The following is a 13292-nucleotide window of genomic DNA, read 5'->3' on the forward strand; positions in this document are numbered from 1 at the left end:
CCCTCTTGCTTGCACTGAGCGAGCGCGCGAATGCACCCACGTCTCTCACAGTCGGATGCTCTATTAGCTGCTAGCTTAGCGTTGTTCACTCTGTGCTTTAAACAAAGCACGCCAGAGGAGGACGTGAGACAAGGCTATTTGTCTCCACATATCAATCAACCTTAAATCTCGTTGGTCTATAAGATACCTGCGATGGCGGACAAGGAAGGTAAAGTGAAAGCTTTTATTTTCTTCAGCGAAAAATAACGCGGTAATCTGAAATGTTTTAGCTAGCTAAGGTAACAGCTAGCTGTCGCAACGTTACCGTTAGCTCCTAGGATGGCCTTTATCAGGCTTAGCAAAAGCCGGGTACTTCTTCATTGTGTGAGCTGTAACAATCTCGATTTCAGTTTGCAGTTCATGTTTTCGCATTGTTTGCCCCCGGTTGACGTGTTCTGCTAACGTTATAAGTTATGTCCTAGTTGGGAGTAAGGCCGCAGCGCGACCGTGTATGTTAAGTATGCTAACGCTAGCATAAGCATAACGTTAACTTAATCGCGATAGCCGAGGAAGCTAACGGAGATATGCTTCTGAAAACACTTCCATACTCCTAACTGAACACTGATCATGAAAAACTTCCGTCTAAAACGAGAACCGTAAACGGCCGTTGATTAAGTGCCATAAGCGTTACCTGTCATTAATGTCTTGACTGTCGCAGAGACACACTGGCAATTCACCCTAATGAATATTAAACTGACACGAAGCTACAGACGCATCTGCAAACGTTTGAAGTAAATAAAAACTGAAATTGTTGTGGAACAGTCATTCATCATTTGTCAATATGTCTATATTGTTTTGTTGATAGTATGTATATTAGTGTTGTCTACTCTGTAGTTTGTGTCTGACATTATATTATTATTTTATTATTGTATGATTAAGCACATCGTGAGCAATGTACAATCCTGAGTCAAATTCCTCGTATGTGTACACATACCTGGCAATAAAACTGATTCTGATCACTAGTCCTGTCATCATTTTGTGCTCTCAGCAGGTGCATTTGATGATGCAGTTGAAGAGAGGGTGATCAATGAGGAGTACAAGATCTGGAAGAAAAACACTCCCTTCCTGTACGACCTGGTTATGACCCATGCCTTAGAGTGGCCCAGTCTTACTGCTCAGTGGCTGCCTGACGTCTCCAGGTACACACTTTTACACATAAGGGAAATTGTAATTTTCACACATGTGTAACTCTTAGAATAGGTGTGAATGGGCCGGGGTTAATGTGTTGGGTTTTTTAATCCCCAGGCCAGAAGGGAAGGATTACAGTGTGCACCGGCTGGTGTTGGGCACTCACACATCTGATGAGCAGAATCACCTGGTCATTGCCAGCGTCCAGCTGCCCAATGATGATGCCCAGTTTGACGCCTCACATTATGACAGCGAGAAAGGAGGTTGGAGACTTTCACACCCACAATAAGTCACATAAGTGTGAATATTCAAGCAGGCAGACTTTTCATGTACTGTGTTTTTATATTAAGTTAATTTATTAGAATAGCATGCACATTGTCAATGTAGTCATAACCTGATTAAGTGATCCAGTAATAATGATAATAATTAAATGATAATTATATTCTTGACTAGGAAAAAAGCAATGTAAATCAATAGACACCTCAGCAAGCATTACAATGTAATTGTTGCGTGTAACATAGTTGCCTTTGTATTTATTAACAAAGGAGTAGTCACTTAAGAGGCGTTCGGTCATTTTTATTATTGGGCTTCTTTGGACAGATCAGAGTTACATTCCCTAAATCAATTGCATGTATGTATTGAATCCATATTGTGTCTGTACTATAAAGATATTTTCTTATATTTCCACAGAGTTTGGAGGTTTTGGCTCCGTAAGCGGAAAGATCGAGATAGAAATCAAGATCAGCCATGAAGGAGAGGTGAATCGTGCCCGCTATATGCCCCAGAACCCTTGCATCATCGCCACCAAGACCCCCACCTCAGATGTGCTGGTGTTTGACTACACCAAACACCCCTCCAAGCCAGGTACATAGATCACGCACACTACAAGACACTAAGAAAGGTAGTATGTAGTTTGAACAAGATTTGAAAGTGACTTAGATTACTGTATATCTGCTCTTGTTTTTGCTGTGAACTAAAGCGACAATGTGCATTCATTTTATTGTCCACAGATGCTTCTGGAGAGTGCCGCCCTGATCTGCGTCTCAGAGGCCATCAGAAAGAAGGCTATGGTCTCTCCTGGAATCCCAATTTGTCTGGCTCACTACTCAGTGCTTCAGATGACCATGTAAGAGAAAAGTCGGGTTTCATTGCCATGTATTTATCAAGCGACTTCCCTTATTTGGGGAGTTTTTTTTGGTCACCAATTTACTGCATTTAATGCACTTACTCCATACAATAAACTCAAGATGCATTTCATGAAATTAAGAAGCGTTCAAACATGAGATCTGAAATATTGATGGATTTTGTCTCATGTTTCATAACCTGTAGACCGTCTGTCTGTGGGACATAAGTGCTGTGCCAAAGGAGGGGAAGATCGTCGATGCAAAGACTATCTTCACGGGTCACACTGCTGTGGTTGAAGATGTTTCCTGGCACTTGCTACACGAGTCACTCTTTGGATCTGTAGCAGATGACCAGAAGCTTATGATGTAAGAAACTTCATAATAAGTCAAATCTGCCAGGCAGATCGTGCACAGTAAATTAAATGATATGTAATTTTCTACCTCAGTTGGGACACTCGTTCAAACAACACCTCCAAACCCAGCCATGCAGTAGACGCCCACACAGCAGAGGTCAACTGTTTGTCATTTAACCCTTATAGCGAGTTTATACTTGCCTCTGGATCTGCAGACAAGGTAACTCCAATATTCCACCGATTCTTAATTGTCATTATTTAGTGTAATTTTCAGCAGATTTTATCTTTTGCAGTTTTGTAACTGAAGTTATTGCAGAGATTAAGAAAATCTCTTCCTCTCACAGACTGTGGCCCTTTGGGACTTGAGAAACTTGAAACTGAAGCTGCATTCCTTCGAGTCACACAAGGACGAGATCTTCCAGGTAAGATACTTATCACTCATGACATTTTCTTAAAATAAGGATATCAGGGTATCTTGAATCTGAATTTGAATCTCTTCAGTTCTCAAAGTATTTTTCTGGTGCTTTGAAGAATTTATATAAATCAAAATGGTCATAAATCCGAAGCATCAGCACATACCAAGCAAAAACACAAGATAAATGTTCCTGACAAATTCTTTCACGACAGTTTCAGTATTGTAAGTCTGTGTTTTTATTCAGATTGACCTAATTTGAGCTCTCACTGGCTGTTCTAGGTTCAGTGGTCACCCCATAATGAGACCATATTGGCATCCAGTGGAACAGACCGTCGACTGAACGTCTGGGACCTCAGGTAAAGAACATCTTACCCTCAATATCCACCAAATGTGGCTGTGCTGCTTTTGGCTTCATTGCAGCTGCCAGAGATTCTAGCCAGTTTGGTAATATCCACCGGCCTGAGAACAGAACGTCTCGCCTGTGTTTTAAGTGTGGCTCTTCTCTCATGGTTTATTTTATGCCATAGCAATACTATGGTTTTCCTTCTACTAATTAACCTAATTCAGGGGATACAGAAGAAATTTGAAGATGCAGTGTGACTGTAGTACAACACAATCACTTAAAATATGGCTGCTAAAGAACAGACTACTGAGCTACAGACCCCCACTTGTGAATGATCTCAGTGGACATTTGAAAGTCGCAGCCGCATCCAATGGACATGTGGGATTAACCATGCCGTAACATTTTTGGCACCGAGTTGAACTCTTCTGTCTGTTTTATTTATTTATTTATTTTTTGTAGTAAAATTGGAGAGGAGCAGTCACCAGAAGACGCAGAGGATGGCCCACCTGAGCTCCTGGTGAGTATCAGTGAAGATGGATGAACTTTGAAAGATGAGATTCTCTATTAATGGAAACATCATTTTGTATCATAATAATGAAAAGGTTGTCCTTTCTTTCTACTTACTAGTTTATCCATGGAGGCCACACAGCCAAGATCTCTGATTTCTCCTGGAACCCCAACGAGCCCTGGGTCATCTGCTCGGTCTCTGAAGACAACATTATGCAAGTCTGGCAAATGGTAAGAGACCACATTTTACTGAAGCATGTTAGCCGTGGACAGGCAGAGAATGTGATTACTTCTTTGTATACTTCAATTATTTCCCCTCAAAGACAACATAAAACACTAAATACTTTAAGGACACGTGCCCTCAGGATCCCTTGTCTTTTACCAAACTATAACGTGGATCAGAGCAGGCAACATTGAATTTGCAGGGAAAAGTCGTGTGATGACATTTCAAAAAATCGTAGTCAAGATTGATTTTTGACTAACATTTGGAGTTGATGCAGTCAGGGCAGAGTTATGAGACAGAAGAGTGAAATTGTGAGAATGGTAAGTCTACTAACCTGGTTGTGTGTTTACTCCTTTCCTACTCCTTTTATACTACTTAAACATCCGTCTTTCTTTCAATGAACTGTAATAGAAAAGCACTTCAATCAGAAACTGATTCGTAAATATGGCGCAACAACCTGACTGTTTGTGGCTGAATGACTGACCCACTAATTCTCCTTTTTAGGCTGAGAACATCTACAACGATGAAGATCCGGAGGGTTCGACAGACCCTGAAGCCGCAACCTAACACCTCTGCTTGCTGTGTGTCTTAACCTACGACCTCATCACAAACTGCCAAACTGTCACCCCCAGTAGTTTCAAGCAGCGACTTTTTCCCATCCTTCTCTACTTTACTGGTGGGACACTATATTCCGTAAATCACTGTAAATACAAGAAAGAATAATCATGTGTAACCCTGATTCCACCTTTGGAATACTCAAAATGAACTTCAACTGAGTAATTTATTGCCGGAAGAATCTCATCCATGTTTTTCGCAGTGCATATAAAAGTTATATTTTTGTAACCAAATTGGCCCTCCCTTATACACTGAAATGTTTTAACCTTTGCTTTTTCAATAATAAATAAAATGAGTTTCCTGAACCTAAGGTGGTGATCAAACTGACAGCCCCTACAACAAGCGGTAATTTACAATAACCTCCTGTTAAAGAGTCGAAACTGCACGTTTCAGCAAAAAACATGTTTTCAAGTAAAATGCAGTCTGGCTTTTTGACACCATGCACAGCGTAGTGACATTTACTGTGGCTTTGATAGGTTGTTTGCAGGCTAGCATGTTATACTAAAAATGTCTCATTTTCTTTGCTGCAGTCTGGTCATCACGTAATTGTTCCGGACACCGATTTTTCACACCAGCTGCTTCCGAATGAAATTACAATTTTGGAGTGACTGCGTTTGAAATGTCCCATCTGTGCTCCCACCTCCCCTCCCCTTAGTCACACAATAATCCTTTCAATGTTTTTCGTGATATAGATTAGTGGTTGAACTTTTTCTATGTTCAATATTTGTACAGTGAGTGCATTCTTAATAAAACGTGTTTTGTTAGTCTTTGGGTCCACTTGATGTATTGTCTACATTTCTCAATATGAATGTTACTTAAATATTAATAGGATCCGTGTCTTGCTAAGGTTGGAGGTATCTTTAAACAACCCTAAATAATCCTTTTAGTCAAAGTGTTGGTTATGCTTCACAACACTTTGCTCAGACCTTTTTATGTGTCTGGTGTGACGTCTTGGTGCTGTGCTGTCTGCCGAACTTTCTCTCACTCTATTACTCTGTGTCCCAGTGTTTAGTTCTTCAGCCATGTTGCCCTTATAAGTACATGAGCCCCTCTCTGCTCTTCATGCAGGGACATTAACTCGTCAGTCGCACTCAGATTACAATGGACACAGCCTTTATTCATAACAAAAACCTTTCTACAAGCTGCAGTCTAGTAAACAGATTACAGACTGTTATTTAAAAAAAAAAACGTGTTAGTTTGTTATGTTTTTGTTAGTGTATTTGTAACAGCATGTCTCAATGTATGTAAAGTGCATTGATTGAACCTTGGAGTTCACTATGTTGCAGACTAAAAAAAAAAAATCAAACAACAGTTTTGAACATATACATTCATGTTTTGTCCTCATTGTCACACTTGCTGTGGTCCTCGGTGGTATCCCTGTAAGAAAAACACTTTTAGAACTTTTGCCTAGTTTTTTATATGATAGTTTGATACAGAATAGATCAACAAATCCTACCTGTAAAGGAGTAGTTGTTTGGTTAGACTGTCTTTCAGCTCCTCTATCTCATTGGTTTTTCTCTTCTGGATCTTTAACTCAGTCTTCAGCTCTCTGCTGCTTTCCTCCAGACGGTACAATGTGTCCTGTAAGAATGGCATAACTTTATTGCTTTGGCTATGAGGTGACCCTGTTTTCTACTGTTGCACAGTTAAGGATAGTTTGCCTGCTTCTTAAGCCCCCCCCCACACACACTGTCTGACCCTTGTTCATCCACACCACACCTGACATCTTGCTTACTTTGTACTGCCCCACATCCTCTTTCCTCTGTATGTGAATTAGTTTGAGTTTCTCCTCCAAACAAGCCCTCTGGAGCTTCAGCGTTTCGATCTCCTCCTTTAGGGGTCTCAGCTGGGCCTTCAGCTCCTGCGCCTGCTCTTTGGCTTTCACCAGTGCGCCGCCTGTTGCCTCTCTCCTCTTCAGCAACGTGAGTAAAATGGGTTCATACCTGGCCAAGACAACCACTGACAGTTTAAAGAAAAGCATGCATTTAATCAGCCTCTATGGGTCTGTGATAAAAGGATGAGAGTAATTATTGTGACCAAATGAAAACTTTTAAAAACATGATTTTTATCGAGCTGCTAAATCATCTCGACAGTGACAGCACCTGTTCTCCAGCGCTTTTAGCCCACCCTGCAGATACTGCTGGATGTCCCCACAGGAGTTCCTTCTGCATTGTGTCAGCTCTTCCTGGGTGTTGTAGGTCTGAGTTGCGCTCACCACATGAAGCTCTGCTTGTAGGTCTAAGAGCTGCTGTTGGTGGGCTGACCTGAGCTGGGAGCTCTCTTCTGTCAGCTGCAGCACCAATGACTGCAGCTTTTCCTGGAAATGGGAAGAAAGAGATTTTTGTGTGGAGGTTTCTTTTTCATGTGATGAACTGATGAATCTTTTTCTTACCTCTTCTCTCTTTAGCAGCTCCACCTCACGGTGCTGGGTGTTCAGGGCGACCTGGTTGTGAGCGCAGTCCCTAGCCATGGCGAACAGCCTCCTCTTCAGCTTTCTGAGCTCCTCCTGCAGCCCCTGTCTCTCCAGGTTCACCTTCCACATCCTCCTCTCCTCCTCCGCTCTCTCCTCCCTGAGGATCTGAATCTCCCTCTTCCTCTCCTCTCTCCTCCCCTCTTCCTCCTTCTTGAGTGCATTCATCAGCTCTGCCACTTTGCGATCAATTGGCTCTCCTGTCTCCTCTTCCTCCTCCTCGCTCCTCTCTGCCTCCTCTCTGTCTTCAATCCCTCTCAACTCCAGCACCTCTGCCAGCAGCTCCTTCCTCCTCTTCTCTAACCGTTGTACCTCCTCTATGCACTCCTCCATCTGAGACCCTATTGCGCTTATTTCATTCATGCCGGATCCCAGATCAGTGGTGTCCATCTTGTGCTCCTGTCTCTCATCTGTGTAGTCTACTTCAGTCCCAGTTACGTCTTCTTTTGTGTATGTGCTTTCATCACTAGACATATATCCTGTCTTTGTCGGCTCACAGTACATTGGATATTTTACGGTACTCTCTAATGGCATCGATGGCCCTGAAAACCTGAACTGAGGATCAAGAACTCCCTGGTCTGTTTTTAGATTCTCTTGTATTTCCATTGAGAAGCCACCCATGCTGTCACAGCTAGGCACAGGTTTCTGCTGGCTTCCACTTGTCGCTGAACCTACTGTCACCTCGTTTGTGCTTTTCTTGGAAGCTTTATCTCCCCCTGCACGTTGACCTGCCAAGGATTCTAATTGCATCGACCGGGTCTCCACCTCCATTGTTCTCCCTTGCTGAATGGGCACCAGTGTTGTACCCCGTATGTGTACATACTCTTGGCTTGCATCTGTGGCCCAGTCCTGGGGCTCAAAGTCCATCCCAGCCTCTTCCATACAGCTCTCCAACATGGCTAACATCCCCAACAGCTGGCCCTCGTACTCCACCATGGTGTCACTCAGTTTGTTCCCCGCTGAAGTGAGAGGCATTTCTCTTTGGCGAGTAATGTCTGTGGTCAATCCGCACCTGCTGGTGAAGCCTCGCGACTGGCCTTGTGCCGGCTGGTCTTCTGTTCCTTCAGCCCCATACATGTGTGTGTCAATGTAGCTTGTGGAAAGATATGCTTGGGGAGAAGTGCTTGTTTCTCCATAGCTTTCCATCGCGTCTTTCCGTTTGCTGTGGCTGTGAGTTGATTCAGACAGGCTTATTTCATTGTAACTTTCTGAGAAGTGAGAGCCAAAAGGGATACCGGTGAGCTCCTCACAGCTTTTCAGTAAGTCATCCATATTCTGTAAGTATGGCGTAATTAAAGCTGATTGATTCAGCTGTGTTCCTGTGAAGGTGAGTCCAGATTGTGCCGTGTTGCACTCTCTTTGTTCCAGGAGGGTTGTGTCCGGATCTGCATCCTCTTCTTTAATGAAGAGAGGGTCCAACCCTGTAGATGAAATGTCATTGTCCAGGTCCTCCATTGGTATATCCTAATTCTTGTGGCCACTTTCAATGTAGAAGTCTCCTTTACAACCACAAAAGCAGATAAATATGTTAGAGAGCCTAGCCGATGCATATTAAGCACCATGCTGAAGTTGTTGACAGGCATGTTATATGTCACAAATACTAGGCCTGGCCTGCATCGATGACATGTCTACTGAGGAGTTGGGTTAATAATTTGGCCAGCCTTCTGTGTAAACTCTGCTAATGTCATTAGCACATGGGCAGGAGGGCAGTTTAGCAGACAGTATGCTACTAGCAGCTGTCCCGCTAGTCTAGTTGCCCAAGGGACCTACTGACTACTTGGCTCTGATCAGGCCACCTCAAGCAAGGCTATCCATGAACTTACATGAACACCGCAACAGTAAAATAACCACAAACAGGTTTCCTCAAAAGCCCCAACAAGTGGCGTTATACAGATTAGAGAGCAGATTATCACAACATGTCATTGAGCCGATGGATAGGCATTTGCACTCTCCCCTGGAGAATAATGTAGCTATAATTTCACCCTTCAGATGTTTGCCAATACTGGCCAGAGACTCCCAGGGAGTAAATTGATCAAACTGACCCAATACTGTCATCCGCAGAGATTAGTAACGTAGAAAGGGCATGGAAGACAAGTGCGACATTTATTTGATAGCTGCTGTTTCCTCGCCAAAACCTCCTGGACAAAATTCAAGACGCGGCTCGAGCCTTTGTGTTATACTGGGTCAGATAATACAGATAATATTTTTTTTTAAATCGACAGCACCAACAACTCCTTCTTTCTTTGGCTCTGTCATTCGTGTACCCAAGGACTGGACACTGTTGTGATATGTGTAGCCGACCAAATCCCTGGGGAAGACATGACAGTCACCAGCTGTCTTGCTGCAGGACAGGCGTGGGCACAAGTCACATTCCTTTAGGCCTCCACCACCTAAACACTAAACTGGCTTGTATTTTCTTAGCATTCTGAACATATACTTTTCTTCTTTTATTAAACATTTTTTTTTAAATTACTTCTTTTTTTAAGCTTTATGTGATACACGGTTAGTGTTTTTTTCTTACTTCTAAATTACTTCACAGAGTTAGTTATTTGAAAGTTGGCTCTTGGGAGCGGCTGAATGGTTACAGCATGGATTTTGTACAGGGGGTTCCATTCAAATTTGATCAACATCAGTTACAGAAACCATAAAATGTAAACATGAAATATATTTGTACTTACTTGTGTGTATATGCTTGTTTCTTCTGCCCTTTCTGCGGTATGCTCAGGATGAATCCGTTAAAAAGGAGCTGTGGTTCAAACGACAAAGCAGAGTGAGCGGCAAAGAGTGAGCGGGAGCAGTGTGTGTAGATGAACTAGGGGGGTGGTAACAGTTGACCCAGCCTCCCTCTCAGTCAGCATGCTGCTATGTGTGACCATGACTACTTCAAATCTGTTTAGGTGTATTAATAAACACTCGACTGGGAGAAAGAGAAGCCGCAGCAGGCAGTTTTGACCTTAGAGAGATAAAGGATTTACCAAACTACACCTCTAAGAATTATACTGAACACTTGTTAGCTACATGTAGTTTGTCTAATTTTAGATTTGTTGGAAAGCAACAACATCTCTGAAAGGTTGACGTGTTTTTATTGTCAGAAAACATGCATTTTCATGAATCATGTGACATTGTCTTGATATAAAAGGAGTAATCTGCCCCACTTCAGGATATCACAGTCATCTCGGAATAAACTGAAGGTGAAACTGCATTAGAAAGCCCAATTAAATAACTCACTGGCTGAATGTTTCATTTAAGATAAGCTTGGTAGGATCATCACTTTTTGCATTAGCAGAATTTGTAGCACACAGAAAGCTCTTAGTTTTTACTTCTATAATGCCAGATTGGCTGGTGGAGTTACAGACGGATGCATTTATTGCAGCTGTTGAGAGGTTGCTGAGTGTGTTTATGATGGAAGAGAGAATGACTCCAGGATTCCACCCGTGCCTCCTCATTATCGAAAAGTCTTTGAATAGCTGCCTGCACTTTTCTGACCGCTGCCCATGGGAGGATTGGTTTTCGCATAAACTTTTGACCCCGACAATGGACCAGTGGTCTTCTGTAGTCTGAGGGGAGGGTAGAGAGGATGAGACAGGGCTGTAAAAAACGTCAAAAGATGTGGCAGGTGTAGAAGAACGGGCCAAAGTTCCAGGGATAAAGGAGGAGATGGTTTAGTGAGAAGGACGAGTGATGATGAAAAGCAGATTTTGGTGTGACCTTTATCTTGAACTGCAAAGACTATACATTTATTATTGTTTTTACTCCCAGAACTATGATTTACATTTTATAGGCTTTCTTTTAGGTAATGGTAGTTGATCAGTCATTTGACATCCCTTTTATGAGTTATATTTATGTTTCTTGCCTTACTTTCACATTTTATAGCTTTCATTACACACTATTTTTAAATATTTCTTAATGCGTAGGAACACTTGTGGACACCACTAGATGGCCTCACAGATTAACTCTTCTCATCCTAAGGTTCACATAAACAGAATGTTTATGTCAACCAATATGACAACCTCTTTCTGTAAGCTTTTCTATGAATACAGCAGTCCATTTAATAGTCATTATTAAAATGTAAACACAGGATAAAAGCACTAATGTATTTGCACTAATATTACCTTGTTTTTAATAAGATTATATTATATTCATTATATGTTTACCTTAATGCTGTGGGTAACCTTTCACACACTTTTCTCTGTATTTGTTATTTTCTCAGATTTGCCTCAAGGCTAACTCCTGTACAAACTAATGGTAGAAAGATAATGATGGGCATCTATTTAGCTTGTTTGTGCGATAAAATGAACAAAACTATCTATTAATTTACTGCAAATCCCACTCACACAAAGAATTTACCTTTTTTACTAAATATACTTTTATGTGCAGTCAACACCCTGTAAAATAGTGACATCATTCCTTCGAGATTCTGATTCATTGTTTCCATTACAAGATTATGTCCCTTATGCTCAAGAAAGGATGTAATGTTTATTTAATTCTCCGTTTTTGACCACTATGACCGTTTTTTGGCAAGTTGAGGCTTTGGAAAAGATGCATGAAGTTATGTCTGGTGATGATCTGTTTCAACCAACGCATTGTTACAACACCGTTGTGCTGATGCACACCCACACAGCCATTGAGAACTAGAGAGAGACTTTGAGACTGTCCCTCACTTACCTCATCATCTTTTTAGCTAGTCTTTCTGTTTTCTATCATTTCCTTCATTGAGGAAGGAGAGATCGTGTGTGTGTGGGAGGGAGGGGAAGTGAAGGGGGGATGTAGAGTAGGACAAGGGAGAAACCAAATATTTATGGAGGCGTTGTGGTTGAGGACTGAAAGTCCCACTGAGAATGGCCATATGCTGGATATTCAGTTGGACTGGTCTGTTGCTGTCTGCTCCAATCTGCAGTGCTGTCCAAACTCACCAGAACATCCTGTCAGTGTGTCCCCCCTCTACCTCCTGATTCTCTTCTCTTTCCATCCCTGAAGCTGTCTCACAAACAGCAGAAATGTGTTTTTTTTTAATTTTTCTGTTTCAATAGTTTCGTTTGGTATATAGCAGATATGTAAAACATACAGGTTTTCATTTTGTTTAAACATTCTGTGCCATTTAGGGCTCGCAGTACAGTATTTTGTGTCTCAGAATTGGACTTTGGTGAAGGACCACCTCTGCAGAACAGTGTGCGGTATTATTCACTAAAACAAATTTCTGGGATCGGTTACGCTTGCCTGCTGATGATCTGTTTTTGTGTATTTTCCGCAATAGTTTGGGAACAGGAACCCTTGTGTTTCATCTGAAAGCGTGGTCCCATTCTGGTCTCACCATGTAATGGTCTTCAGGGATTTAAGATTTTATCCTTGTGGGATTTTGAAAGTTAAGAAATTGCTGCTGAATAGGAGCAATAAATTTAGTTTATAAAATAGCACACATCTAATACACAAACCACTGCAGCTACGTTGGTTTCTCATCAAGTGTTGTATCCAGAAATCATTTAATTTAGAGGACAATCCAGTGGCCACAGTTTTTGTGTGGAATTCTGAGGGGCAAAAATGGTCACACATCTTCCTAAAATATAACATCCTGCATGTATAGCCTAAACAGTAGCAGTCTCAATAACTTTCTCAATGGCACCTTGACAACAATTTGCTTTGGTAGGAGAGATCATTGCTCCTTCAGTTTCCCCAGGCACATTGTCTTGTTTGGTCTGGGAATCTGAGCTAATAACAAACGCACTTTTCCAAACTCTCACTTCTGTCCTCTCACTTTGTTGTTCCCTGTATTGTCTGTCATACCATCTGTCATGAAGTGCATCATACAGCGTTGTCTCACAATCGCTAAGTATGTTTTAATGAGTGACCTTAACAGGTGTTTATTTTGAAGAGAATGCCTCTCCTACATAATTGTCAACTGTGATCTTCTTACTGTCATCAGCCACCCAGTGTTTGTACTAGGTGGCTTTTTCATGGACTTAAGGGATCACTTAGTATAATGAAGTAGGGGGCCTGATGTACCTTCTTCAGTGTGTTTTTCCACTGTTCTGGATTGAGCATGGTTCCTCTGTTTAATGAGGACAGACACTGAACTTA

At 41.8% G+C, this 13292-nt stretch overlaps 2 protein-coding genes across 3 annotated transcripts; one reads left to right on the forward strand and one right to left on the reverse strand.

Moving 5' to 3' along the window:
* Nucleotides 1–5514, forward strand: rbbp4 (retinoblastoma binding protein 4). Of its 2 annotated transcripts, none has more exons than XM_046059585.1 (12): nt 1–208; nt 1031–1178; nt 1285–1430; nt 1858–2031; nt 2178–2293; nt 2497–2657; nt 2738–2864; nt 2989–3066; nt 3339–3415; nt 3862–3919; nt 4030–4140; nt 4637–5514. In XM_046059585.1, exons 1-12 carry the CDS (start codon nt 193–195, stop codon nt 4697–4699), a joined length of 1275 nt encoding a protein of 424 aa, XP_045915541.1. In that variant the 5' UTR covers nt 1–192; the 3' UTR covers nt 4700–5514. The 2 variants fall into 2 exon arrangements, with proteins under 2 accessions (XP_045915541.1, XP_045915540.1); XM_046059584.1 differs by having other exon boundaries at nt 2–208; nt 1028–1178.
* Nucleotides 5515–5838: 324 nt separating this feature from the next.
* On the reverse strand, nt 5839–9988 carry sync (syncoilin, intermediate filament protein). The gene is made up of 6 exons (XM_046059580.1): nt 9896–9988; nt 7140–8716; nt 6850–7064; nt 6483–6690; nt 6204–6328; nt 5839–6124 (listed from the first exon to the last, which is right to left on the reverse strand). The coding sequence occupies exons 2-6, from the start codon at nt 8670–8672 to the stop codon at nt 6076–6078; spliced, it is 2130 nt and encodes a 709-aa protein (XP_045915536.1). The 5' UTR covers nt 8673–8716; nt 9896–9988; the 3' UTR covers nt 5839–6075.
* Nucleotides 9989–13292: the final 3304 nt, after the last annotated feature.

Source organism: Micropterus dolomieu, linkage group LG09 (genome assembly GCF_021292245.1).
Source record: "Micropterus dolomieu isolate WLL.071019.BEF.003 ecotype Adirondacks linkage group LG09, ASM2129224v1, whole genome shotgun sequence".
Lineage (NCBI taxonomy): Eukaryota > Metazoa > Chordata > Actinopteri > Centrarchiformes > Centrarchidae > Micropterus > Micropterus dolomieu.